General features: G+C 33.2%; 3 protein-coding genes across 3 annotated transcripts in view; 1 reads left to right on the top strand and 2 right to left on the bottom strand.

Annotated features, from left to right (window-relative positions):
* Window positions 1–1,666: 1,666 nt before the first annotated feature.
* On the top strand, window positions 1,667–5,190 carry LOC134718284 (putative nuclease HARBI1). Its single transcript, XM_063580777.1, has 5 exons — window positions 1,667–1,940; window positions 2,097–2,366; window positions 2,926–2,996; window positions 3,672–3,884; window positions 4,885–5,190. The coding sequence occupies exons 1-5, from the start codon at window positions 1,667–1,669 to the stop codon at window positions 5,080–5,082; spliced, it is 1,026 nt and encodes a 341-aa protein (XP_063436847.1). The 3' UTR covers window positions 5,083–5,190.
* Window positions 5,191–5,581: 391 nt separating this feature from the next.
* On the bottom strand, window positions 5,582–9,331 carry LOC134717460 (uncharacterized). The gene is made up of 3 exons (XM_063579991.1): window positions 8,856–9,331; window positions 7,072–7,261; window positions 5,582–5,792 (listed from the first exon to the last, which is right to left on the bottom strand). The coding sequence occupies exons 1-3, from the start codon at window positions 9,271–9,273 to the stop codon at window positions 5,603–5,605; spliced, it is 798 nt and encodes a 265-aa protein (XP_063436061.1). The 5' UTR covers window positions 9,274–9,331; the 3' UTR covers window positions 5,582–5,602.
* A 3,222-nt stretch (window positions 9,332–12,553) lies between these two features.
* LOC134718283 (uncharacterized) overlaps window positions 12,554–21,472 on the bottom strand; it is a 77,680-nt gene continuing 68,761 nt past the window's right edge. Inside the window, exons 11-15 of the mRNA XM_063580776.1 lie at window positions 18,736–19,007; window positions 17,595–17,622; window positions 16,375–16,698; window positions 14,955–15,254; window positions 12,554–12,888 (exon numbers count right to left, since the gene is read on the bottom strand). Coding sequence (XP_063436846.1) covers window positions 12,554–12,888; window positions 14,955–15,254; window positions 16,375–16,698; window positions 17,595–17,622; window positions 18,736–19,007 — 1,259 coding nt within the window. The remainder of the gene's footprint in view (window positions 12,889–14,954; window positions 15,255–16,374; window positions 16,699–17,594; window positions 17,623–18,735; window positions 19,008–21,472) is intronic.

Genomic DNA, 21,472 nt, shown 5'->3' with positions numbered 1-21,472 from the left:
TACCCTCGAGTTGATGTGAATCCAGTTACAGGACTTCAATTATTTCATTTCTTTATGGGGTGATTTAAAATACATATATAAGTCAGCAATGAATGTAGTTGTTAAATTAGATAGATACTTTTTGTGCTTCTTTGTATATTTGTTTGCGTTTGTTTTAATTGAAATTGTGACACAGTGATGATTACTGTAATCCTATTTTGACTATTTTACCTGTTATGTCTGTATTGTTCATACATCGTTGTAAATATAATGGAATTTGATTCGACGGTCATACAAGTGAGATGCTTAGCGCTTTAAAACCAGGTTCAATCCACCATTTTCTACATTTAATAATGCCTGTACCAAGTCAGGAATATGACAGTTGTTTCCCATTTGTTTGATGTGTTTTATCGTCTGATTTTGCCATTTGATCATGTTGATAAGGCACTCTCCGTTTTGAATTTTCCTCGGAGTTTTTATAATTTTTTTAGCGAAGGCGTTTTCAGTTTATTATCGATTGATGAGTTTGACTGTCCCTCTGGTATCTTTCGCCCCCTTTTTAAAAGATTGTCGTTTGAAAATATTCTGGAAATCATTTTGTACATTTGCTCATGTTTTGACTGATGATTTTAAACATGTGCTACCTGGAACAATTTTTTGATTAGTGACTTGTAAAAATATACAATGATAATTTGTCACCGCAAATGAACCTTTATTTACATCAGGTGTTATTCATCTTTGAAAGAATGTTTCTACTGATAAACATGGGGTAACCAAAGTATGTACCTTTCATTTTTCGAAAAAAAGGGTTTCCAGCTTCCAGTTTTTTTAAGTCTTTGTGCTTCTCAGTCTATTTTTTATGTTGCATTTTGTAAACTGTTGTTTGTATTTTGGTCGCATTTATTTTTTGCCATGACATTTTAAGCTTGTCTTCGACTTATGAGTTTGAATATGACTTTTGTATCTGTTAACTAGTTTCTGTTTTCATTAATGGTTGGACTGTCATGATCACTGTGTCGCTGCTTCTTTCATTTTGTGGCACAATAAATAAGAACAAGAACCTTTATTTACATTTGTTTTTACCTTTAAGGGTAGTAGAATGCACAAACAGTTTATACATATATACAAACATAAGACAGTTCTTACACACAACGTGCTACAATAATCACATCAACAACAAAAACACAACTGTATCATACCATATCAAATTTGAAAATAACAAAGTTTCTATATATTTAAAACAGTTGTATTAATTTATAGCTAACTGTTTGAAGGCAAAATGTATAAGCATTGAAAAAGGCTGACAAATTGATGACAAATCTGGCATAAGATTTTATAGTACACATTTGGGGTGATTGAGTGCAAGGAAAAAAATATCGAGCATGAAATCAAACTATTATTATTATTGTAAAATCATATCCGACATAAAGCCTCCTCGTGGGGTTATTGAGTATTTCTTTATTCAGCTGTTTTTATAGTGGTTATTTGGTTATTTGGTTACCAGGGCCCAGTTGTTCAAAAGTGTCGTTAGGCTAACGATGTCGTTAAAGTGTCGTTAACGTGTCGTTATAATTTAACGATAATGTTAAGTGTTGTTCAAAAATATTATCGTTAACTTTTGTGTTAAAACCTCGCTAACTTTAATCACTTATTTACCCATGATTAAATGCTTACGACTGCGTTAAACATGGCTGGCCTAGCATTGTTCAATGTTCCACCACAAAGAAGACCACGACATTTTCGCAATAGGGATGGCTTTCCTTTAGAGTTTATTGATGAGGAGTTAAGGGCAAGATACAGATTCAGCCGACAAAGTATCATGGTTATCTCGGACCTTGTAAGAGATGACTTACAGAGAGGGACACACAGAAACCATGCACTCACTGTGGAACAGCAAGTCATGGTTACCCTAATATTTTTGGCCAGGGGAATTTTTATTCAAGTTGTTGGAGACACACTTGGTAAGAATTTAATTGGTTTTATAATTATATTTGTATTCATTCAGTTATTTGTTTTTAGTGTTGATAATATATTATCGAATTTACCGTCAATACCTTTGTTGCCAATTTCTTATTTAGTCAACATGTTTTTAAAATAAAAAATATCTCCTTTTAAAGGGTTGGACAAATGCACAGTGTCAAGAGTTGTACAGGACACTACGGCTGCATTGTGTAAGAGGCAGAACGAGTTCGTTAAATGGCCAAGAAGCGACGCAGAAAAAAACAAGATAAAGGCTGGCAATTACAGAATTGGAGGGTTTCCCAATGTTATTGGAGCCATTGATGGGACGCACATACGTATCCATGCACCTATCATTGATGAGGCATCCTATGTCAACAGGAAAGGTTACCACAGCATCAATGTGCAGGCTGTGTGTGATGCAGATGGTATGTTTACAAAAGTGTAATGTCCCTTACAGCAAAAACAAAAATTAAAGGGAAGCAAGTCAACTAGTTCCTTGCAAAACTCGTACCTTGACAGCTCGTACCTAATTTGAACCATTGCATACCTGAACCATTCAAAATACAAGATATATGCATAAATACGAGTGCTGGTATATTGATAATAGTTTTCATGTGTTCAAAAGAATTTGCAATTCTATAGCATATTAAGTGGGACTGTCTCTTAAACTAAGTTGCAGATGTTTTTTTTATCCATGACAATTTAAAGTTAAGATAAATAGATGGATTTATCCCTCTTTGTACTGGCTCTCTCCTACCAAGTACTTTTTTTTTATATTCATGTTTCCCTATTTGTTCTTAATCATATTTAATTAGTAGCAATTTTGTAAGTTAGATTGCATGTGTTGTTTGTTGGGATATTGTATGAACTTTGTAATTTGGAAAAGAAAACATGTCCTATTTTTTTTGGTTTAACTGAATTTGCTAGTTGAGAATTTCATGTGCTCTATAAAGAATTCACTATTCTCACTGTTCTTTTTTACAGGAAAATTTACAAATATCAACACATCATGGCCAGGAAATGCACATGATGCACACATCTTTAGAACTTCACAGGTAAATCAAATCTTCCTTCCATTCATTTTTTATTGTTATCGTTCACTATAAATTTATGCATAATCTTTATTAAAAAAATAATGTGTCTTGAACAAGTTAAAAATTTAATGTGTCTTAACAAGTTGAAAAATTAGTGCTGATGAATTATTTTCAATCAGTTATGCCTTTTGGAAAAAAAGGATTAAATATGGAATATTACAACATTTATAAGGGCCCTTAATTATGTGTACAAATATTGCCAGATGTTTATGAAGTTTATATTGTACACTTTATAATCAATACTTTTGATGCGTTTCAAAATCTGAGTAATTAATTTTTAAAAGAGTTTTAGAACAATTATTTATATTAGCAATGACATTTAATCATTTGAATCCTTAAATTAAGGGACATATAAATTGTTTTATTTATTGCCCTTGTATCTTAAATAGATAACATATAGGCAATGTATAGAATATTCTATATGGAATTTTCTCACTGTTGAAGGCCGTGCAGTGACCTGTAGATGTTAATCTCTGTGTTATGAGAGTTGTCTCATTGGAATTCATACCACATCCTCTTTTTTTTATATATTGACTATTCTTTAAATATTTTTATTTCTATCATCCATTAATTTACATAACAATTTGTCCAGTGGAAACATGATTGTGTTTTACATATTCTAATTTCATTGTTTAGGTATGTACACACATGGAAAGGACACTTAATTGGGAAAGTGGCATCTTACTTGGGGATAGTGGATATCCATGCCGCCCTTTCATCATGACGCCTTATGCCCGTCCTGCAAATGAAGACCAGACAAGGTTTAACAAGCATCATGCAAGAACAAGATGTGTAATAGAAAGGACATTTGGGAGATGGAAAAGGCGTTTTCATGTACTTCATTCAGAGGTATTAATCTAATTTAAAAAATATTAAAGTTAGGGAACAAGTATTTAAGGCAGCAACCATTTGATTTTCTAGGGGGGGGGGTAGCTATGGTTTTTTTTTGGGGAAAAAAAATTGTTTCCAGTCTTTAGAGAAAAAAATGATTTGTTTTTGATCCTGAGAAAAAAAAATTGTTTGTTACACCCTCAGCTGCCACTATATGTAATGCTAACATTGAATGAAAAAAAGTGCTTTCGACTAGTCGCCAAAAAAAATAAATTGAACATTCTTCCCCAAAGGCGAAAAAAAAAATTGGCAGAGAAAAAAAACCATAACCCCCCCCCCCCCCCCCCCCCTCCCAGAAAATCAAATGGTTGCTGTGTAACTACTGGATGGACAGAGAAGTGGTAATGTTTTTTTTTTACTAAAAAAAAAGCAGGTTTATGACTACCCTTTATGACTTAACATGTTCAATTCTAAATAAAGAATAATTTATTTCATTATACAGTGTAAAAAAAATAAGAATTGAAATTTCAACAAAAAAATGCATGTATATAATTAGACTATATGAATAAGCAAATGTGATATGAGTGCCAAGAAGACATCTCTGCAAACATGTCACAATGTATAACAGAGGCTGATTTAAAATTGGGCCCATTTCTGGAAAAAAAATGGATGATTGTATACCAAATCACTGAAGCGTGACCACTCTTAGGGAGTAAGTGCCCCCCCCCCCCCCCTTCTGAAAATTTCTAGATCTGCCACTGTATAGAAAGTTTAGAATTTTTGTCAATTATTCGTCCTTCAAGACAGAGCCTTGTATAAAAGTAAACAGCAAGCTGTTCAGGGCCCAAAATTCATCTATAGAAAATTTAAAAAAAAAATAATAACAACAACACTTGACAAACATGAAACAAAACGCTCAACAAAGATTATGGAAGAGTTTTAATAAGACTACTAATGTCATAAGTTCATATTTTTTTTAATAAATTTTTAATATTTTTTTTTTACTTTTATTTTATAGATTCGTATGAAACCTGAAAAGGCATGTAGTATTATCATGGCTTGTGCCATTCTGCACAATATAGCTTTGTGTATGAATGAGCCTGACCTTCCAGAAGATCAAGAAGAGGAGATGCCTAATGTAGACGCAGTGTACAATGGAGCCAATGATGGAAGGAGAATTAGGGATCACATCACTCAGATGTACTTCACCAATTAAATTCACACATTAAATTCTTAATTACCTTTCCACATTATTTTGTTACTCTTTATTTTTCTAGAGGTAGAAGTTATGCTTCCCACATAAATTGTATGTACAGGCACTTTAGGTTACAGAGTTTCAATCTGTCTTATGACTTTTGTCATCGACCTCTTTTTCATGGTTCAGCGATGGCAGTTAAGTTTTTTTGTCTGTCATGTGAAATTTTCAATCTAAAACACGGTTCACCTGACCTCACCTAGGAATAAAACACATACCGTATAGTCATTTATTCAGTTTTTGTGATATTTGTAGTTATAATTGTATCTTTAAGACTTTCTGCATAAATTGAATGTTAATTAGCCTCAGAAAGCACTTGATCCTATTAGTGTGGGCACTACTGTTTATATCTGTGTTACAAGTGGAAAATAAAAAATCAACCAGACAAAGAGTCAACATATTTATATATATAATATATATTTAAGATAAACAAAACAAAGAGAGAACAACAGGTTAACATTAGAAATAGAATCTTTATATTCTACTGCTCCAAGAAAGACAGCAACCCTGTAGTAAGATTGTCATCAAGCTTGCTGTGAAGTCTTTCATATAACTGAATTTGGAGGTTGGTTTTAATCAGTTTTCTCTCCAAAACTTGACACTGCAGACTGTATACATCATCAGCCGTCTTCTTCTTGGGTTTCTTTTGTGGTGGCTCCTGTTCATCAGATCTAGAAAACAAGGAGATGAAACATAAAATATTATTCACCAGCAGGGCTCTAAAAAGCGACACTTTTCTAACAAGCAGGACATAAAAAGGGAACCTGTGTAACCAGCAGTGCATGAAAAAGCAACCCTGTTTTGCGATACACTCCTACCGCTTTAGATAGGAAGGAAATACCCCCACCCACCCCACCCACATCTCCCCCACCCCAGATCTGTTCAGGCTTCATTAACTTGCTTACGTTGTTGTAATAATATGATTCAACTTATAACTTTGTAATGAAACGAAACTCAATCTGGGAACATAACTACCACTTACTATAATTTAAGTTGTTGGTGAAAAAATAATTTGTTTTGGACCCTGAGAAAAAATAATTGTTTGTTTCACCCTCAGCTGCCAATATATGTAATGCTAAAATTGAAAGAAAAAACTTGTTTTCAGTTTCTCGCTAAAAAAATAGATTGTTCTTCGCCAAAGGCGAAAAAAAAGTTTGTACAGAAAAAAACAATAGCCCCCCCCCCTCCCCCCACCCCCACCCCCCCCCCCCGAAAATCATATGGTTGCTGCCTTAAAAATTGAAACGATTGATGCTTTAGGTCAAGGACCACTTTTCCTTTTATATTGGAGTGCCTTGTGGTTATTGGGAATATGTTTTATGTACGATTGGGCGAGATATAACAACAATTCTTCATAAATAGATGATCTATAGTACCAACACAGTGGCGGATCCAGGAATTTTCATAAGTGGGGGCCCACTTACTGACCTAAGAGGGGGCCCACTTCAGTCACGCTTCAGTGATTCCCTATATAAGCAACCAATTTTTTTCCCCAAATGGGAGGGGGGGCGGGCCCCCTGCCCCCCTAAATCCGCCTCTGCAACAATGAGGTCAGTTTAACATGTATTTTCCTGGGAGACTGAACATTTTAGGATATACACATATTATTCTTAAACATTATATGCTATAAAGGATTAATGCTGGTACAAATAAGATAATATAAAAATGGCAAATAGATGAAGAATAGACAAAAACAAAACAAAAACCATATTTACTTAAATGCCACTATATATTAATTTTTGGAAATTAGTATGGTGTTCATTATCACTGAACTAGTATATATTGTTTATGGGCCAACTGAATAACGCCTCCGGGTGTGGGAATTTCTGGCTACATTGAAGACATGTTAATTACCTTCTGTTGTTGTTTTTTTCTATGGTCGGGTTGATGTCTCTTTGACACATTCCCCATTTCCATTCTCATTTTCATTTCTTAGAGTTTACAGTATACCTAACAGTCAGGTCAGTCCTGTTCTGTACCATCTCGTGAACAACTGTCACTGGGGCTGCTGCAGGAATTGAGGCATCACTGATGGCATTAAAATGAAAGTCCAGGCGATTTCTCCATACTTCCTCCATCTCCTCATTCACGGTACTGGATTGCACATCCACACTGGACTGTGATGTGTGTTGTAATTGGTCTGAAATAGTTATATGTACTCATTAGAACAAACTACATAAGTCTTAAAATCATTTATTCAATTTTATTTGTTCACTCTTATTTTTTTTTAATTCCCACTATTTTTTCAACTCTTAAAATTGTATTTTATTGTAAGCAAAAGCCAACTTTTTATCTAAGATAGTTTCAACAAGTACACAGTGTTTAAATCAAAGATATTTGCATCAGTATCACCGTGATCGTAAAATAAAACCTTGATGGTCTGGATGTTTTTTTTATTTATGAATTGTCTAGGTCATTTTCTGGTTCTTGATATTTACACAACTTTTTGTCAATTTTTGTCTTTATTTTTTTCCCCATTATTTTGCAGTCTGAAGAGAAAAAAAAACTATGCCCTATATCTAGTATCTATAAACCGTATATGAATCGTATATGGGCATTCAAAAAGGAGAATTCGGTAGACAAGGACAAAATATGAATATTTTATCATGGTAAGATATGTAGGTATTTAGGGGTGACAGAATTTTAAGAAAATACTTTTTTTTCTCTCACAATAGTTGTACCTTTGTGTCCTGAATGATGGATTATGAAGGATATGGTGTTGTCATCATAGATGGAATGTCAGAACTGACTGATAAATTGAAAATGTCTTTGTGTTTCAAGCTGAGATATGAAGTTAATTCATCTCTCTCTTCCTCAGAGATGCCTTTAGTTTTGTCAACATAATCATTCAACCTGCTTCCAACTTTTGGCAATGATTTTGATGGCTGGTAATTCTGAAGATATTCTTCAATTTGACCCTTCATCTCTTTTGCTTTTTTTACTAAGCAGGAGGGCCTACCTGAAGGAAATATTACATATTTACTTCATTTGAGAAACTATTTTTATGCAAAAAGTAGTAAACTTAAAAATAGGCACTTAAATGCTCTGATTATATTTATTTTTCAAAAGTAGGGCGAACGGACTCGATGAGCGAACAGACACGGGGCGAACATATTATTAGGGCGAACGATCCCGATACCGAAATTAACAGGAATAAGGGGGATAAAAGGAGATGGGTTATCTTAACCGGAAAATGTTTAAAGAAACGCATTTCATGATGAGCAAGAAATAATTTAATGCATAAAAGCAAAATTCACGATTGAATGTCATATTAGAGAACTCACAAATTGATGCATATCAAATACAAAAAAAAACGTCGTACAAAATTTACCCTGAAACACCCCCATAAATATTTTGCGATGACATAAGCGGCTTGTGTTCGGCGCAAAGGACAGCCAAGTTGCAGATAGAATCATGAATTGTAAACAAATAAGCTACATAAGGTGAGATTTTGACACAAACTGCAGAGCATTTAGCTTATAGGAATGATTCAAGAAAGCACACAAGACTGTCATTGAAAATGTCACAGTCTACAACTCAATATTGTAACGATAAAAATGCATCTATTTTTATTTCGAAGGTCAGGGTCACAATTTGGGATTCCCCCTGTAATTGTAAACATTGCAGACGATAAATAGCCTTTTGATTAAAATGTGTCTTGTAAATTTCGGAATGAAAAGACTGTTTTTAAAGCATTATTACAGTAATTTGAAAACATTTTAAACATATATTACCTTCTGGTCCCTCAATTACAGTTTCCTGACCACCGGGAACCCCACGGAAAGAGGCAGTGTCTTTCATGCAATTAATAATGTTCTCCTCTGCTTGGGAAGGCTGGGTGGGAGGAGGACCACCACCAGTTTGTGCTCTTTCCTTCTGTACTGTTGTAAACTTTTGCTTGGCCCCACGGGTCAGGTTTCTCCAGCGGTTTCGAACCTCTGTCTCTGTCCTGAGACACACCCCCAATGCATTCACCTTGGATGTAATGTCCTTCCACATTTCCTGTTTTTTGGCATTGGTAACCTCTGGGGAATGCTTCCCCTGGAGTAATTCTAGATGTGTTGTAGCCAGCTCACTTATTAAATTGCTCTCAACTGCTGTGAAATTTAGTTTTCTGTCTCTTGAAGTTTTTACAGACACATTTGCAGCCATGTTGATTAATACAGGAAGTTTAATTTTACAAAGAATTGTGGGAATTTTATTTTTTTAAACACATCGTTAAATTTTAACACTGCGTTAACTAAAATTGTCGTTAACATTTTTTGAACAACAATATTTAACGCATTGATTAGTTAGAGACTGCGTTAAGATTTAACGACTCGTTAGGCTTAATCATCGTTAAATTTAACGACACTTTTGAACAACTGGGCCCTGACCAAATATTTTATGATTATTTAAATATTTGATAATCTGGAACTGTATTTTTGATTATTAGATTATATTGTTTAGAAAAATAATTAATGAATCTGTGATTATATTGTTAACAAAATTGTGATTATATGATCACTCGTACACCCCCATGAGAAATGCATGAAAGACAAGATTCGGTCTCTGATTTAGTTATTTCATATGTGCATACTTTAGTACCCATTAGACTTAAATTTAGAACTAAATTAACTATTAAGGTATTATTGAACAGCTTTATTTACTGGTATGATCTCTATAGTTCATCTCAAAGATACACACCTTGGGAATTTAACTAGTATACATACAAATGAGTAGCAGTCAAACTAAATTCTGAGTATGACCAAACGTGAAGGGTGAGAAAGTACATAATTTGTGTATCAGTTTAAAATCTTATAAGTTTAAGGTATATAATTGTTGAAAATATGCTGCACAGACTTACATTTTGACCTTTCAAAAAAATAAAAGTGCTAATGAACTTTCCATTCTTGGATTTGAATTCGTACGAAACTTCAGTGTAAAAATAGTACAGTTAAAGCAGTAAAAGAAGCTGAGAAATTACACTGTTTATATTTACAGAAATGCAACCTTTGTAAATGGGGAATTACAAATACAGATGGATACTTGTATACACATCACGGAAAGAAAGAAATTATAATAGCCATGTATTTGCAAACAATTTCAATCTAGCAGTTTATCAGTTGATCTCTGTCCGACATGTAAATGGTATTATTTAACTTTACAAATGATGATAAGTTTAAATTTAATTGATTTCTAAACACAGCTCATTTACCCACCAGCATAACAAATTAAGTATACTTTACGAGTTTTTACAATCAACGGGTTGATGCCACTGCTGGCGGTTGTTACGTTCTAACGGGTATAACCAGCGCAGTAGGTATGACATATCAGGTGTGCAAATTATCTGTTTACGAAATTTTGTATTATCAAAAACAATAAGGTTTGCTCACATAGACGTATGTGGCCTTAATAAACTGTGGCAATTCTGGTTTCCAATAATTCTATTAAAATACTTTAAAATTAGTTTCTTGAACAAATGTGTTATGACTGTTTTACAATAATCATATTTGTTAAGAACGAACACTGGTAAAAAGTAAAAATTACTCAAAATACAGAACTCGGAGAAATTTTCAAAATGGAAAGTCCGTAATCAAATGGCAAAATTAAGAGCTCAAACACACTACATGAATGGATAACAACTATCATATTCCTGATTTTGTACAAACATTTGCTTCTGTCGAAAATGGTATATTGAACCTGGTTTATTGCTAGTTAAACCTCTCACTTGTATAAAAGTCGCATAAAATTCCATTATATTGACGCCAATGTGCGAACAAAGCAAATAGACATAATAGGTAAAATTGTCAAAAATAAGGATACAGCAGTAAACATCGTGTTATAGTCTAAATCACTATAAAAAAACCAAAAAGGCATATAAACAAAGCATATCGGCAAAAACAAAAGCGAGAATACAAAAATTTACCATAGCACAATAACACAATGACGGGCTGTATAACTACCACGCCACGGCAGATAAATATTGGAATCAACTCTTATAAAAGGGGTTAGTACATATTTTAACTTTGTCCTAGCCATGCGTGACACTCACACATGAAATATGTTTAAGATAAAAGATTGTTATCACTATTACATTGTGATTCATTAACATACTGTACATTCAGAAATTATTTCGAGGTTTTTATTATAAATGCAAATAACCGCAGAGGTCGAACCCTGAACAGTTCGGGCAAGTATGGACACAACATCCAAGCTTGATACAGCTCTGAATTTGGATTGTGATTAAATATTTGACACAGCATAGGTTTCTGACACAGACTGAATGTGGCATAAGAACTTAAAAATTTTAAATTGGACATTTACCTATTATGGTCCAATATCCAAAATCTAAATACATGGTTAGATTCAGCAAATCAAAGAACCTCATATATTCAATTTTCAATGAACTCAAACAAAGTTTAATTTTGGACCCTTTTGACCTCAATGTGGACAAATTTGATAACTGGGTCCAAAATCAATAATCAAAAATCTAAATACATATTAAAATTCAGCATATTAAAGAACCCCAAGGATTCAACTTTTGTTGATATCAAACAAAGTTTAATTTTGGACAACGATTTGGACCAACTTAAAAACTGGGCCCATAATAAAATTTCTAAGTACATGTTTCGATTCAGCATATCAAAGAACCCCAAGGATTCAATTTTTGTTGAAATCAAACAAAGTTTAATTTTGGACCACGATTTGTACCAAATTGAAAACTGGGCCCATAATAAAAATTCTAAGTACATGTTTTAGATTCAGCATATCAAAGAACCCCAAGAATTCAATTTTTGTTAAAATCAAACTTAGTTTAATTTTGTACCCTTTGAACCTTAATGTAGACCAATTTGAAAACGGGACCAAAAATTAAGAATCTACATACACAGTTAGGCATATCAAAGAACCCCAATTATTCAATTTTTGATGAAATCAAACAAAGTTTAATTTGGGCCCCTTTTTGGCCCCTAATTCTTGAACTGTTGGGACCTCAACTCCAAAAATCAATCCCAACCTTCCTTTTATGGTCATAAACCTTGTGTTTAAATTTCATTGATTTCTATTTACTTATACTAAAGTTATTGTGCGAAAACCAAGAAAAATGCTTATTTGGGCCCTTTTTTTGCCCTTTTTTCCTAAACTGTTGGGACCAATCCTCCCAAAATCAATCCCAACCTTCCTTTTGTTGTCATAAACCTTGTGTCAAAATTTCATAGATTTCTATTTACTTAAACTAAAGTTATAGTGCGAAAACCAAGAAAATGCTTATTTGGACCCTTTTTGGCCCCTACAAAAAGGCAATAATAAATGCACGCAATAATTTCTGAATTTACAGTGGATCATTTAAGTGACAAAATCGTAATGCATTGGATTGACAATACCTCCTTCTGTTGATTGTTAAATGATGGTTTTCCTAGCTGTTTTTTTTCTGAAAGAAATAACATTTCTTTTATTTCAAGCATTTATGAAGGGTTGCCATATCTGTGCTAGTAACTTCTGTCTTTTCTATTTGCTCTGCTAGGTATGCATAAATTGAGTCTTTTCGAAGAGCTTTGAGAAATTCATTAAATCCCTGTTCATTTTTACGCAAAAGCATGTCCATCAAATTCCTGTTCTTTTCCTGTGGTGTTTTACCCGATTCTATCTTCTTCCCATCATCAACTGACACTACCTCTCTTGATATTAGATGATCTACTATGCTTTCATGTTGTATATCGGTGATAACCTTAACGTAATTCTTTTGTAGACGAACTTTATACAATGGAACATTCCAAACTGAAAAGCCTACAAAATATAAAAAGAGAGATTTTATTTTCTTAAGTGCTATAGAATGATAGAATGATGAAATTTTACAAAACACAAATGTGTCCTACCTTTTTGTATCAACATCAACGAAAACGCAGAAAGTTTACCCCAATTATACTATTCCTTCTACAGTAAAATATGGCCTTAACACATATTGTGATGAGATATATTCTACCCATGGTGTTAATTAGATTCTCAACAATTCTAAAGATCTACTGCTTAATCTCGGATCACAATCTCTGAAATTTTGTAGCAACATTAAGACTTTTCATTTTTCTACGCTTTACACTGCCATGGTCAATTGATAGATCGACTTCGCCACCTCATTAATCAGAGCTTTTTGTATATAAAAATTGGAATCGTAGATACAAATTTCTTGATTTTGGTTATTCCAATGGGTACTAATTGTGCACCCTTACTGGCCAATTAATTTTTGTACTCGTATGAAGCAGAATTCATTTTTGAATCTTCTAAAAGACAATAAGAAAATCACCTTGCAAGTTTCTTTAATTTTACTCTCAGATATACTGATGATGTCCTATCACTGAATAACCTATATTCAGCCAGTACTTACATCTGATATATCCCAGTGAAGTTGAAATTAAGAATACTACTGGCATTCGAAGGACTACTTCATATCTTAATCTTTTCCTCAATATTGGTACACATGATTGACAATGGTCAACTTCACACTAAAATCTATGAGAAACGGGTCGATTTAAACTTCCCAATTATCATTATATAGACTCCATATCCAGACGTGTGCTCCTACCCTAAAACTGCTCCTACAAAGTTTTGAGGAGGACATATTATTAGTTACATAGTGTGCTAGTGACCTTATACGATATATATGGGGTCAGTGAATTCCATATGGGGTGAGAGCGAAACACTAGCACACTATGTAACGAATTTATCTCACCGACTTTCTTAACATGTGATATTTAGACAAGTGGCCTATAAAAATGATCAACTCTTCAATACCGTTAGTATTAATAATCCATTATTCTATACAAAGAAAAATACCTACAATAACAATTTGTTCGCTATAAATGTGTTTTATTAATTTATTTCAAATACATGAACATATGAGAGAGAAACAAGTATGTGTCCATTATACACGTATGCTCCACTTGGATTATTATTTTCTATGTTCAGTGAACAGTGAACTTGGGGTAAAAATATTAATTTGGAATTTAATACAAAATATAATATCATCGGGAACATGTACTTCGTTTCACATTGATTGGATTTCAACTTCACCAAACACTATCTTAACCCAGTTTAATCTGAACCGGGAACGAGAGACGGACGACGGGACGGAGAAACGTACAGACAAACGAACAGACGTACGACCTGACGGAGAAATGTACAGACAAACGAACAGACGGACGGCCAGAGGGAGAAATGTACAGACAAAGGAACAGACGTACGAACGAACAGAAAAACAGACCGAAATAACATAATGCTCATGATTTGGGCGTACACACATGTACAGTCAACAATACTTCATAATTATCATTCGTCAATAAACATTTATGTTTTTCTATAAGCTGTATCACTATTGAATAAAGAATTACAGGTAATACCAAGAAATTCAACTTTTATTGCCTTTTTTGTCAGCAACTAACGGATAATTTAGGCATTACATTATCTATCAAACGAGTTGATACGGATAGACATGTTTAGTGTATTAAGAGAGATGGCTTTAATGTTACTATTTTAATGCATTTTTTTACTTTAATTTTATTTAATTGATACGTATAGATTAATGTGGGAAACTATTGACTAATAATTTATTTCTCATATGCAGTGATATTGATTTTCGCATCATGCAGTGAAATTTGATTTTCTATTGTTTCAAAATGTATCAATCCAAAAGAAACCAAACCCATCTGAGGAACTTTTTTTCATCTACAACGTATTAATATTATCAAATCAAATACACTCTGTGTCGTATGTTACACTAACATGCGCAGAGGTACCAAAATATTTTATGTTTCAGTATAAACATTCGTTGCTTGTGTTTATGACCCCTTTAGCCATACCTTTATTTTCAGCAGATATTAATGTTGTACTTGGACTTGTTTCCTGTGCAAAACATTTCAAATCATTAGCGATATCTTCGTATCCATAATTACGTAATCCATCAACAAACACACTGTAAGCAGGTTCTCTCCTTTTAATAACAATATCCAGCAATGCTTTGTTCTGGTCATCATGTCGAGGATAATGTTCAATATCAAGTCTGTCGTCTGCTGATATCACCAGATGTGTCATCATATGATCTAAAATTTGACTGATTTGTATGTCCTGTATGATTCTGTCTGCATTATCTCTGATTTTATCTGTAATTGTAGTAACACAAAATTTCGGTTAGCATGTAAGTTGACAATGTTTGCACCTGTCCTAAGTCAGGAATCTGATGTACAGTAGTTGTCGTTTGTTTATGTAATATATACGTGTTTCTCGTTTCTCGTTTTGTTTATATAGATTAGACCGTTGGTTTTCCCGTTTGAATGGTTTTACACTAGTAATTTTGGGGCCCTTTATAGCTTGTTGTTCGGTGTGAGCCAAGGCTCCGTGTTGAAGGCCGTACTTTAACCTATAATGGTTTAATTTTTAAATTGTTATTTGGATGGAGAGTTGTCTCATTGGCACTCACACCACATCTTCCTATATCTATTTACAATATCAAAATGTTTATATTTTGTATTCAGTCAGCATACTGCATGTACTGATTTCTTTTCAAAAAATGTATTGTCAAGCAAACGAAAAGTCTGAACTTTAGTTCAAGTTTTGAAATTGCACGCATACAAAATATGGAATATAAAAGCAACTATATGAGGAAAACAATGGAACAACAGAAACTCTGAAATGCTAAAAAAAAACAAATGCCTGCATACATAGAAGCGGACTATTTGGTATCAATCTGACGAGTTAAGCACAGAGAGCCTTTTATTATTTGGTTTTTATATATTCTTTTTACACAACTGTCATATGTTAAAGAAAGGTTAGTTTTCAAGATTATTTCTTAATATAGAACTTAAAATATCAAACAATTTTCTGACACATATATATGCATTGAATTAACATAAACCAACGCTTAACAAAGGAAACGCAGGTCATAACAAATGAAAAAAAAATTGGAGTGCATTACTTCACAAGAGTAGTATACCAATACTGCTAAAACATTTCAAAGAAATTAAATCAAAACCAAAAAACAAACCTTAACAACTAGAAGCAAAGATATACAAATAGTTTTAAAAAGATTCCTAGATGATTCCAGATGCCACCTGTATACAAATTGTCTGAAAAGCTACAGAGTTGACAGCAAGTGAATTGTGACGGAATATGACGGAATAATCAAATTTCAGATTAAGATTCATTTACGAATGCTACCTATTCCGTTAATAAAAATCTACTGAAAAGTTTCCATGCCTGTTTTCTGTCGCAGCATATTATTACCTGTAACTATTTCCACAGCTCTTAATGTTTTTGCATCTATGTTCTTCACAACCTCCTCTAAACAACGTACACCTTTTCTTATATTAACTAAAGCTTGTTTAATGACCCGTATTGTAGGTTTTACTGATCTGTCTTTTCTCCAAGTAAATAACACTTCCTTATTTTGGGCTGTCAAATTGGTACTACATTTGTCGATATTTTCTAAATCCGCAATGGACAATCCGAGTTCTGTTCCGAGTTGAAAAACCATTTTTCCAATCTGTGGTGCTAGCTTGTCTAAAATTTCATCTGTAGGTATACAATCTAATATATCGTCTGGAATTCCTATAAGAGAATTCAGATTTAAATGATACATGTAAGTGAATAATTTTACATGGACTCATGGACATTAGTCTAAAGGGAACTTTTTAAAAACCTTGTTCTTGCTTTATTAAAACAACAAGATTTCCTGAATCTCGATCAACTTTTAGTGTCAAATGGTATTTAATGACTCGATTCTGAACATGCGTTTTTCTTGTATTCGCATTCAAACTTTTTGCAAATTATACATTAATCACAATTCAATCAGGCCGTTACTCACACTGCCAGAAATCCATAAAATCTGTTCCTTCAAATGATGTTTTAAACAATCATTATATTTTCTGGGACTTGTTTTAGCTGAAATGAACAACACGATGGGTACCTTCTGTGTACCCTTCTGGCGCACCTTAGATCACACACAATGTTTAGTGGGATTCTTGTTGCTTAGTCTTTAGTTTTCTGTGTTTTGTTTTGTATACTATTGTGTTTCTGTATGTCCTTGTCTTTTTTAGCCAAGGCATTGTCAGTTAATTTTCGACTTATGAGTTTGAAAGTCCCTCTGGTATCAGTCGCCCCTCTTTTTGAAAGTGCTGTTTGTTAAATGCTTATCACATAATGCACAAATGTTATCAGTGCAGTTAGTTTTTTAGCTGGCATGATTAAAATCAAACTTTTTTTCGATTACAAGTATTTGTTGATATGTTTAGAAATTATTACGGAAATAAAGTTCCTTCAGGCAAAATAGACCTTTCAAGGATTTTTCAAGGTCCTTTTTAGTCATACTGCCTCTAAAATTTACTTTCTTCACACACAAGATTGACAAGTGCACACTACAATGTGTTATGAGTGAATGACAAAAAACAAAGAGGCACAATGATCACTAGCAAAATCATTGGTCTAGTAAGATACAGTTTACTTACTAGATTTCACTTGTTTTCTTCTCCTGACCTGAAAATGAAGTCGTATACAACTGTATAAGCATTTATGATGAGATCTGCAAACTTAGGAGAAGTTAAAAAATAAAATTTTCACTATTAAATATTATTCTTTCAGTGTATCTTTAATGATTGCCCCCAATTCAATCCACAAATACGTATCATCATCATTGTTTTGTCATAAAGATGTAAAAACATGTGTATAATGTCACCATTATTTTAGGACCATTTTCGAATGATATGGAGGTATTTGTTGTATTTTGTTATGTTTACATAATTTGATAAATGGCTTCAAATATGACCTTTTATTTAAAAACAAGTTATACAATAATTAAGAAACAACAAGTGAAACTGCGAGCTACTGCTCACTGATGATACCCCCGCCGCAAGTGGATAATATTAATAGTGTAAAAATATGCAAGTGTTCGGTAAACAGGAAGTTGTCGAGTGATGAATCTGAAAATGCATCACACGGTATAGCTGACTTATATAAATCCTGAAACCAAATTTCAGAAATCCTTGTATTGTAGTTCCTGAGAAAAATGTGACGAAAATTTTCAACTTGGCTATCATGTGTAAAATCATACAAGTGTTTGGTAAACAGGAAGTTGTCAAGTGATCAATCTGAAAATGCATCACACGGTATAGCTGACTTAGATAAACCCTGAAACCAAATTTCAGAAATCCTTGTATTGTAGTTCCTGAGAAAAATGCGACGAAAAATATTCATGGGACGGACGGACTGACTGACGGACTGACGGAAGGACAAACAGAGGTAAAACAGTATACCCCCCTTTTTTAAAGCGGGGGTATAAATAGCACATGTTCATATTTATATATATCTCGGTCATTTCTCCTGCTGTGTCGACAAAGCTTGGGATATAAACAGGATTTAATAAAATATCATTAAAAGTTGTGTAACACGATATTAAATATCAATTATTTACACTTCTGTAGTTTATGTAAACATTCCAGCGATCTAATTGTGAAATTTATATCTTTGATGTAAGCAGCTCTAAAATTTGGATTTGAAGTTGTCAAAATCGTAGCTAATATACTTTGAAGAGACCATAATTGAAAGGGAGATATAAAAATGCAAAAAACACTTTATCTCTATATAGCTTACCATGCATAATGTGTGTGTTGTTATTTTCATTTCTTGCAAACTTCTATCTAGATCTCCAAAACATATTGAATAATTCTCTTTCAAGTGAATAAGTGTCAAAAACTTGACCATCTGTGTATTTCCTGTGTTATTCTTGCCAATATCTTTCCAATCTATCTCTTCAATTCCAAGACGAAGTGCTAATTCATGTATCAAGTCTTCCTCACAATTACCAGAAAGACGAAGCAACTCTGGGTTACTTGGAATTTGATCTAAAGAATATTCACTCAAACCTACAAGTTGTTTAAAACGTAAACATTGTGAAAAGATAGTAATTATTATGTAAATGTGACGGTACATTACTAGAACACCATTAGTCAATATTGGCAACAAATATAGATAGTAATCATACTGATGAGTATGGCCAGGTTTGATTCAAATTGACCCAGTTGTTTTCAAAAAGAGACATCAGTGTACTAAAACATTATTGTCTGAAAACTAGAAAAATGATTGTTTTAGACCCTTTTGACCCTAAATTCAAGAACAGATTACCCCCACCATCAATCCCAATCTTCAATTTGTGGTATGGAACCTTGGGGTACAATTTCAGAGCAATCAAAATACTAATACACAAGTTATTGTTCTGAAACTAGAAAAATGATTGTTTGGGCACAATTTGTAACCCTAATTCCCAAACGGTTGAGACCATCACTCCCAAAAACCATCTCAACTTTCCTGTTGAGGTATTAAACCTTTTACTTAAATTTCAAAGAGATCCATACACTTAAACTGAAGTTATTGAGAAACAAAATGTCGTCGGATGACAACGACACAGACAATGACGCCGATGAGGACATGATAGCATTTTACGATCCCATTTTTTTTTCTTGCGGTCGTAAAAAAAATATAAACCAGATGCTCCACAGGGCGCAGCTTTATAAGACCGCAGAGGTTGAACCCTGAACGGTTGGGGCAAGTATGGACACAACATTCAAGCTGGATTCAGCTCTAAATTTAGATTGTGATAAAATAGTTGACACAGCATAGGTTTCTGACACAGAATGAATGTGGACAAATAAACTTAAACTTTGTTTTTTACCTTTGAGCAATTCACTATGCTGTTGAATATTAATCCTCTCAAAAAATGTCTGAAGAAATGTTCTTTTTATTTATGAAATCTGAAATGAGAAAAATTGACCCCCCCCCCCCCCAATTTTGTTTCACATCCCCTTTCCCTTATTCCAAAACTGATCTCAATTCAAATTACCACAATTACTACTCATTTAAATACATCATAAAATATTAAAATGTAAAAAAGTGCTTGTTATCACTGAATGGTAAAGATTGTTTTAATTTATCAGTTGGTAGTAAAAGTGAATATACATAGTATATTGTATAAAACAAAGATTTAAGTTGATTCAACTACTAATCTGGACAAAGAAAGATAACTCCAATTGGAAATGTATTGCTATTGCGCAATGTTGTGCAATTAGATATTTCTTGCTATTGCGCAATACTGTGCAATTGAAAATACTTGCTATTGCACAATACTGTGCAATTGAAGATTTCTTGCTATTGCGCAATACTGTGCAATTGAAAATTTCTTGCTATTGCACAATACTGTGCAATTAAAAATTTCTTGCTATTGCTGAATACTGTGCAATTGAAAATTTCTTGCTATTGCACAATACTAAATATAATAATTTTGGATCCTGATTTGGACCAACTTGAAAACTGGGCCCATATTCAAAAATCTAAGTACATGTTTAGATTCAGCATATGAACATGATGAAAGAAGCCCAAGAATTAAATTTTTATTAAAATTAAACTTAGTTTAATTTTGGACCCTTTTGACCTTAATGTAGACCAACTTGAAAATGGGACAAAAAATTAAAAATCTTCATACACAGTTAGATTGGCATATCTAAGAACACCAATTATTCAATTTTTAATGAAATCAAACAAAGTTTAATTTTGGACCCTGATTTGGACCAACTTGAAAACAGGGCCAATAAAAAAAATCTAAGTACATTTTAAGATTCAGCATATCAAACAACACAAAGTATTCAATTTTTGTATAATTTTGGACCCTTTGTGCCCCTTATTCCTAAACTGTTGGGACCAAAACACCCAAAATCAATCCCAACCTTCCTTTTATGGTCATAAACGTTGTGTTTAAATTTCATTGGTTTCTATTAACTGATACTAAAGTTATTGTGCAAAAACCAAGAATAATGGTTTTTTAAGTCCTTTTTTGGCCCTTATTCCTGAACAATTGGAACCAAAACTCCCAAAATCAATCCCCACCTTTCTTTTGTGGTCATTAATCTTGTGTCAAAATTCCATTGCTTTCTATTCACTTAAACTAATGTTATAGTGCGAAAACCAAGAAAATGCTTTGTTTGGCCCTTTTTGGCCCTTAATTCCAAAACTGTTGGGACCAAAACTTCTAAAATCAAATCCAACCTTCCTTTTGTGGTCATAAACCTTGTGTTTAATTTTCATAGATTTCTATTTACTTAAACTAAAGTTATAGTGCAAAAACCAAAAATATTCGGAAGACAACGACGACGACGACAACGCTAACGCCAACGTGATACCAATATCAATATACGAACAATTTTTTTTCAATTTTTGCGGTCGTATAAAAATATAATTTGCTCTCAAATAAATGAGAAGGTTTTGTCAAAAAGTGCTGATTTAGAGTTTAAAATGATGATACTCAAATGGATACATTTAAATTTGTATTTCATTTATT

Source organism: Mytilus trossulus, chromosome 5 (genome assembly GCF_036588685.1).
Source record: "Mytilus trossulus isolate FHL-02 chromosome 5, PNRI_Mtr1.1.1.hap1, whole genome shotgun sequence".
In the NCBI taxonomy this organism is placed as follows: Eukaryota; Metazoa; Mollusca; class Bivalvia; order Mytilida; family Mytilidae; genus Mytilus; species Mytilus trossulus.
This window is presented reverse-complemented; position numbering and strand designations above follow the sequence as displayed.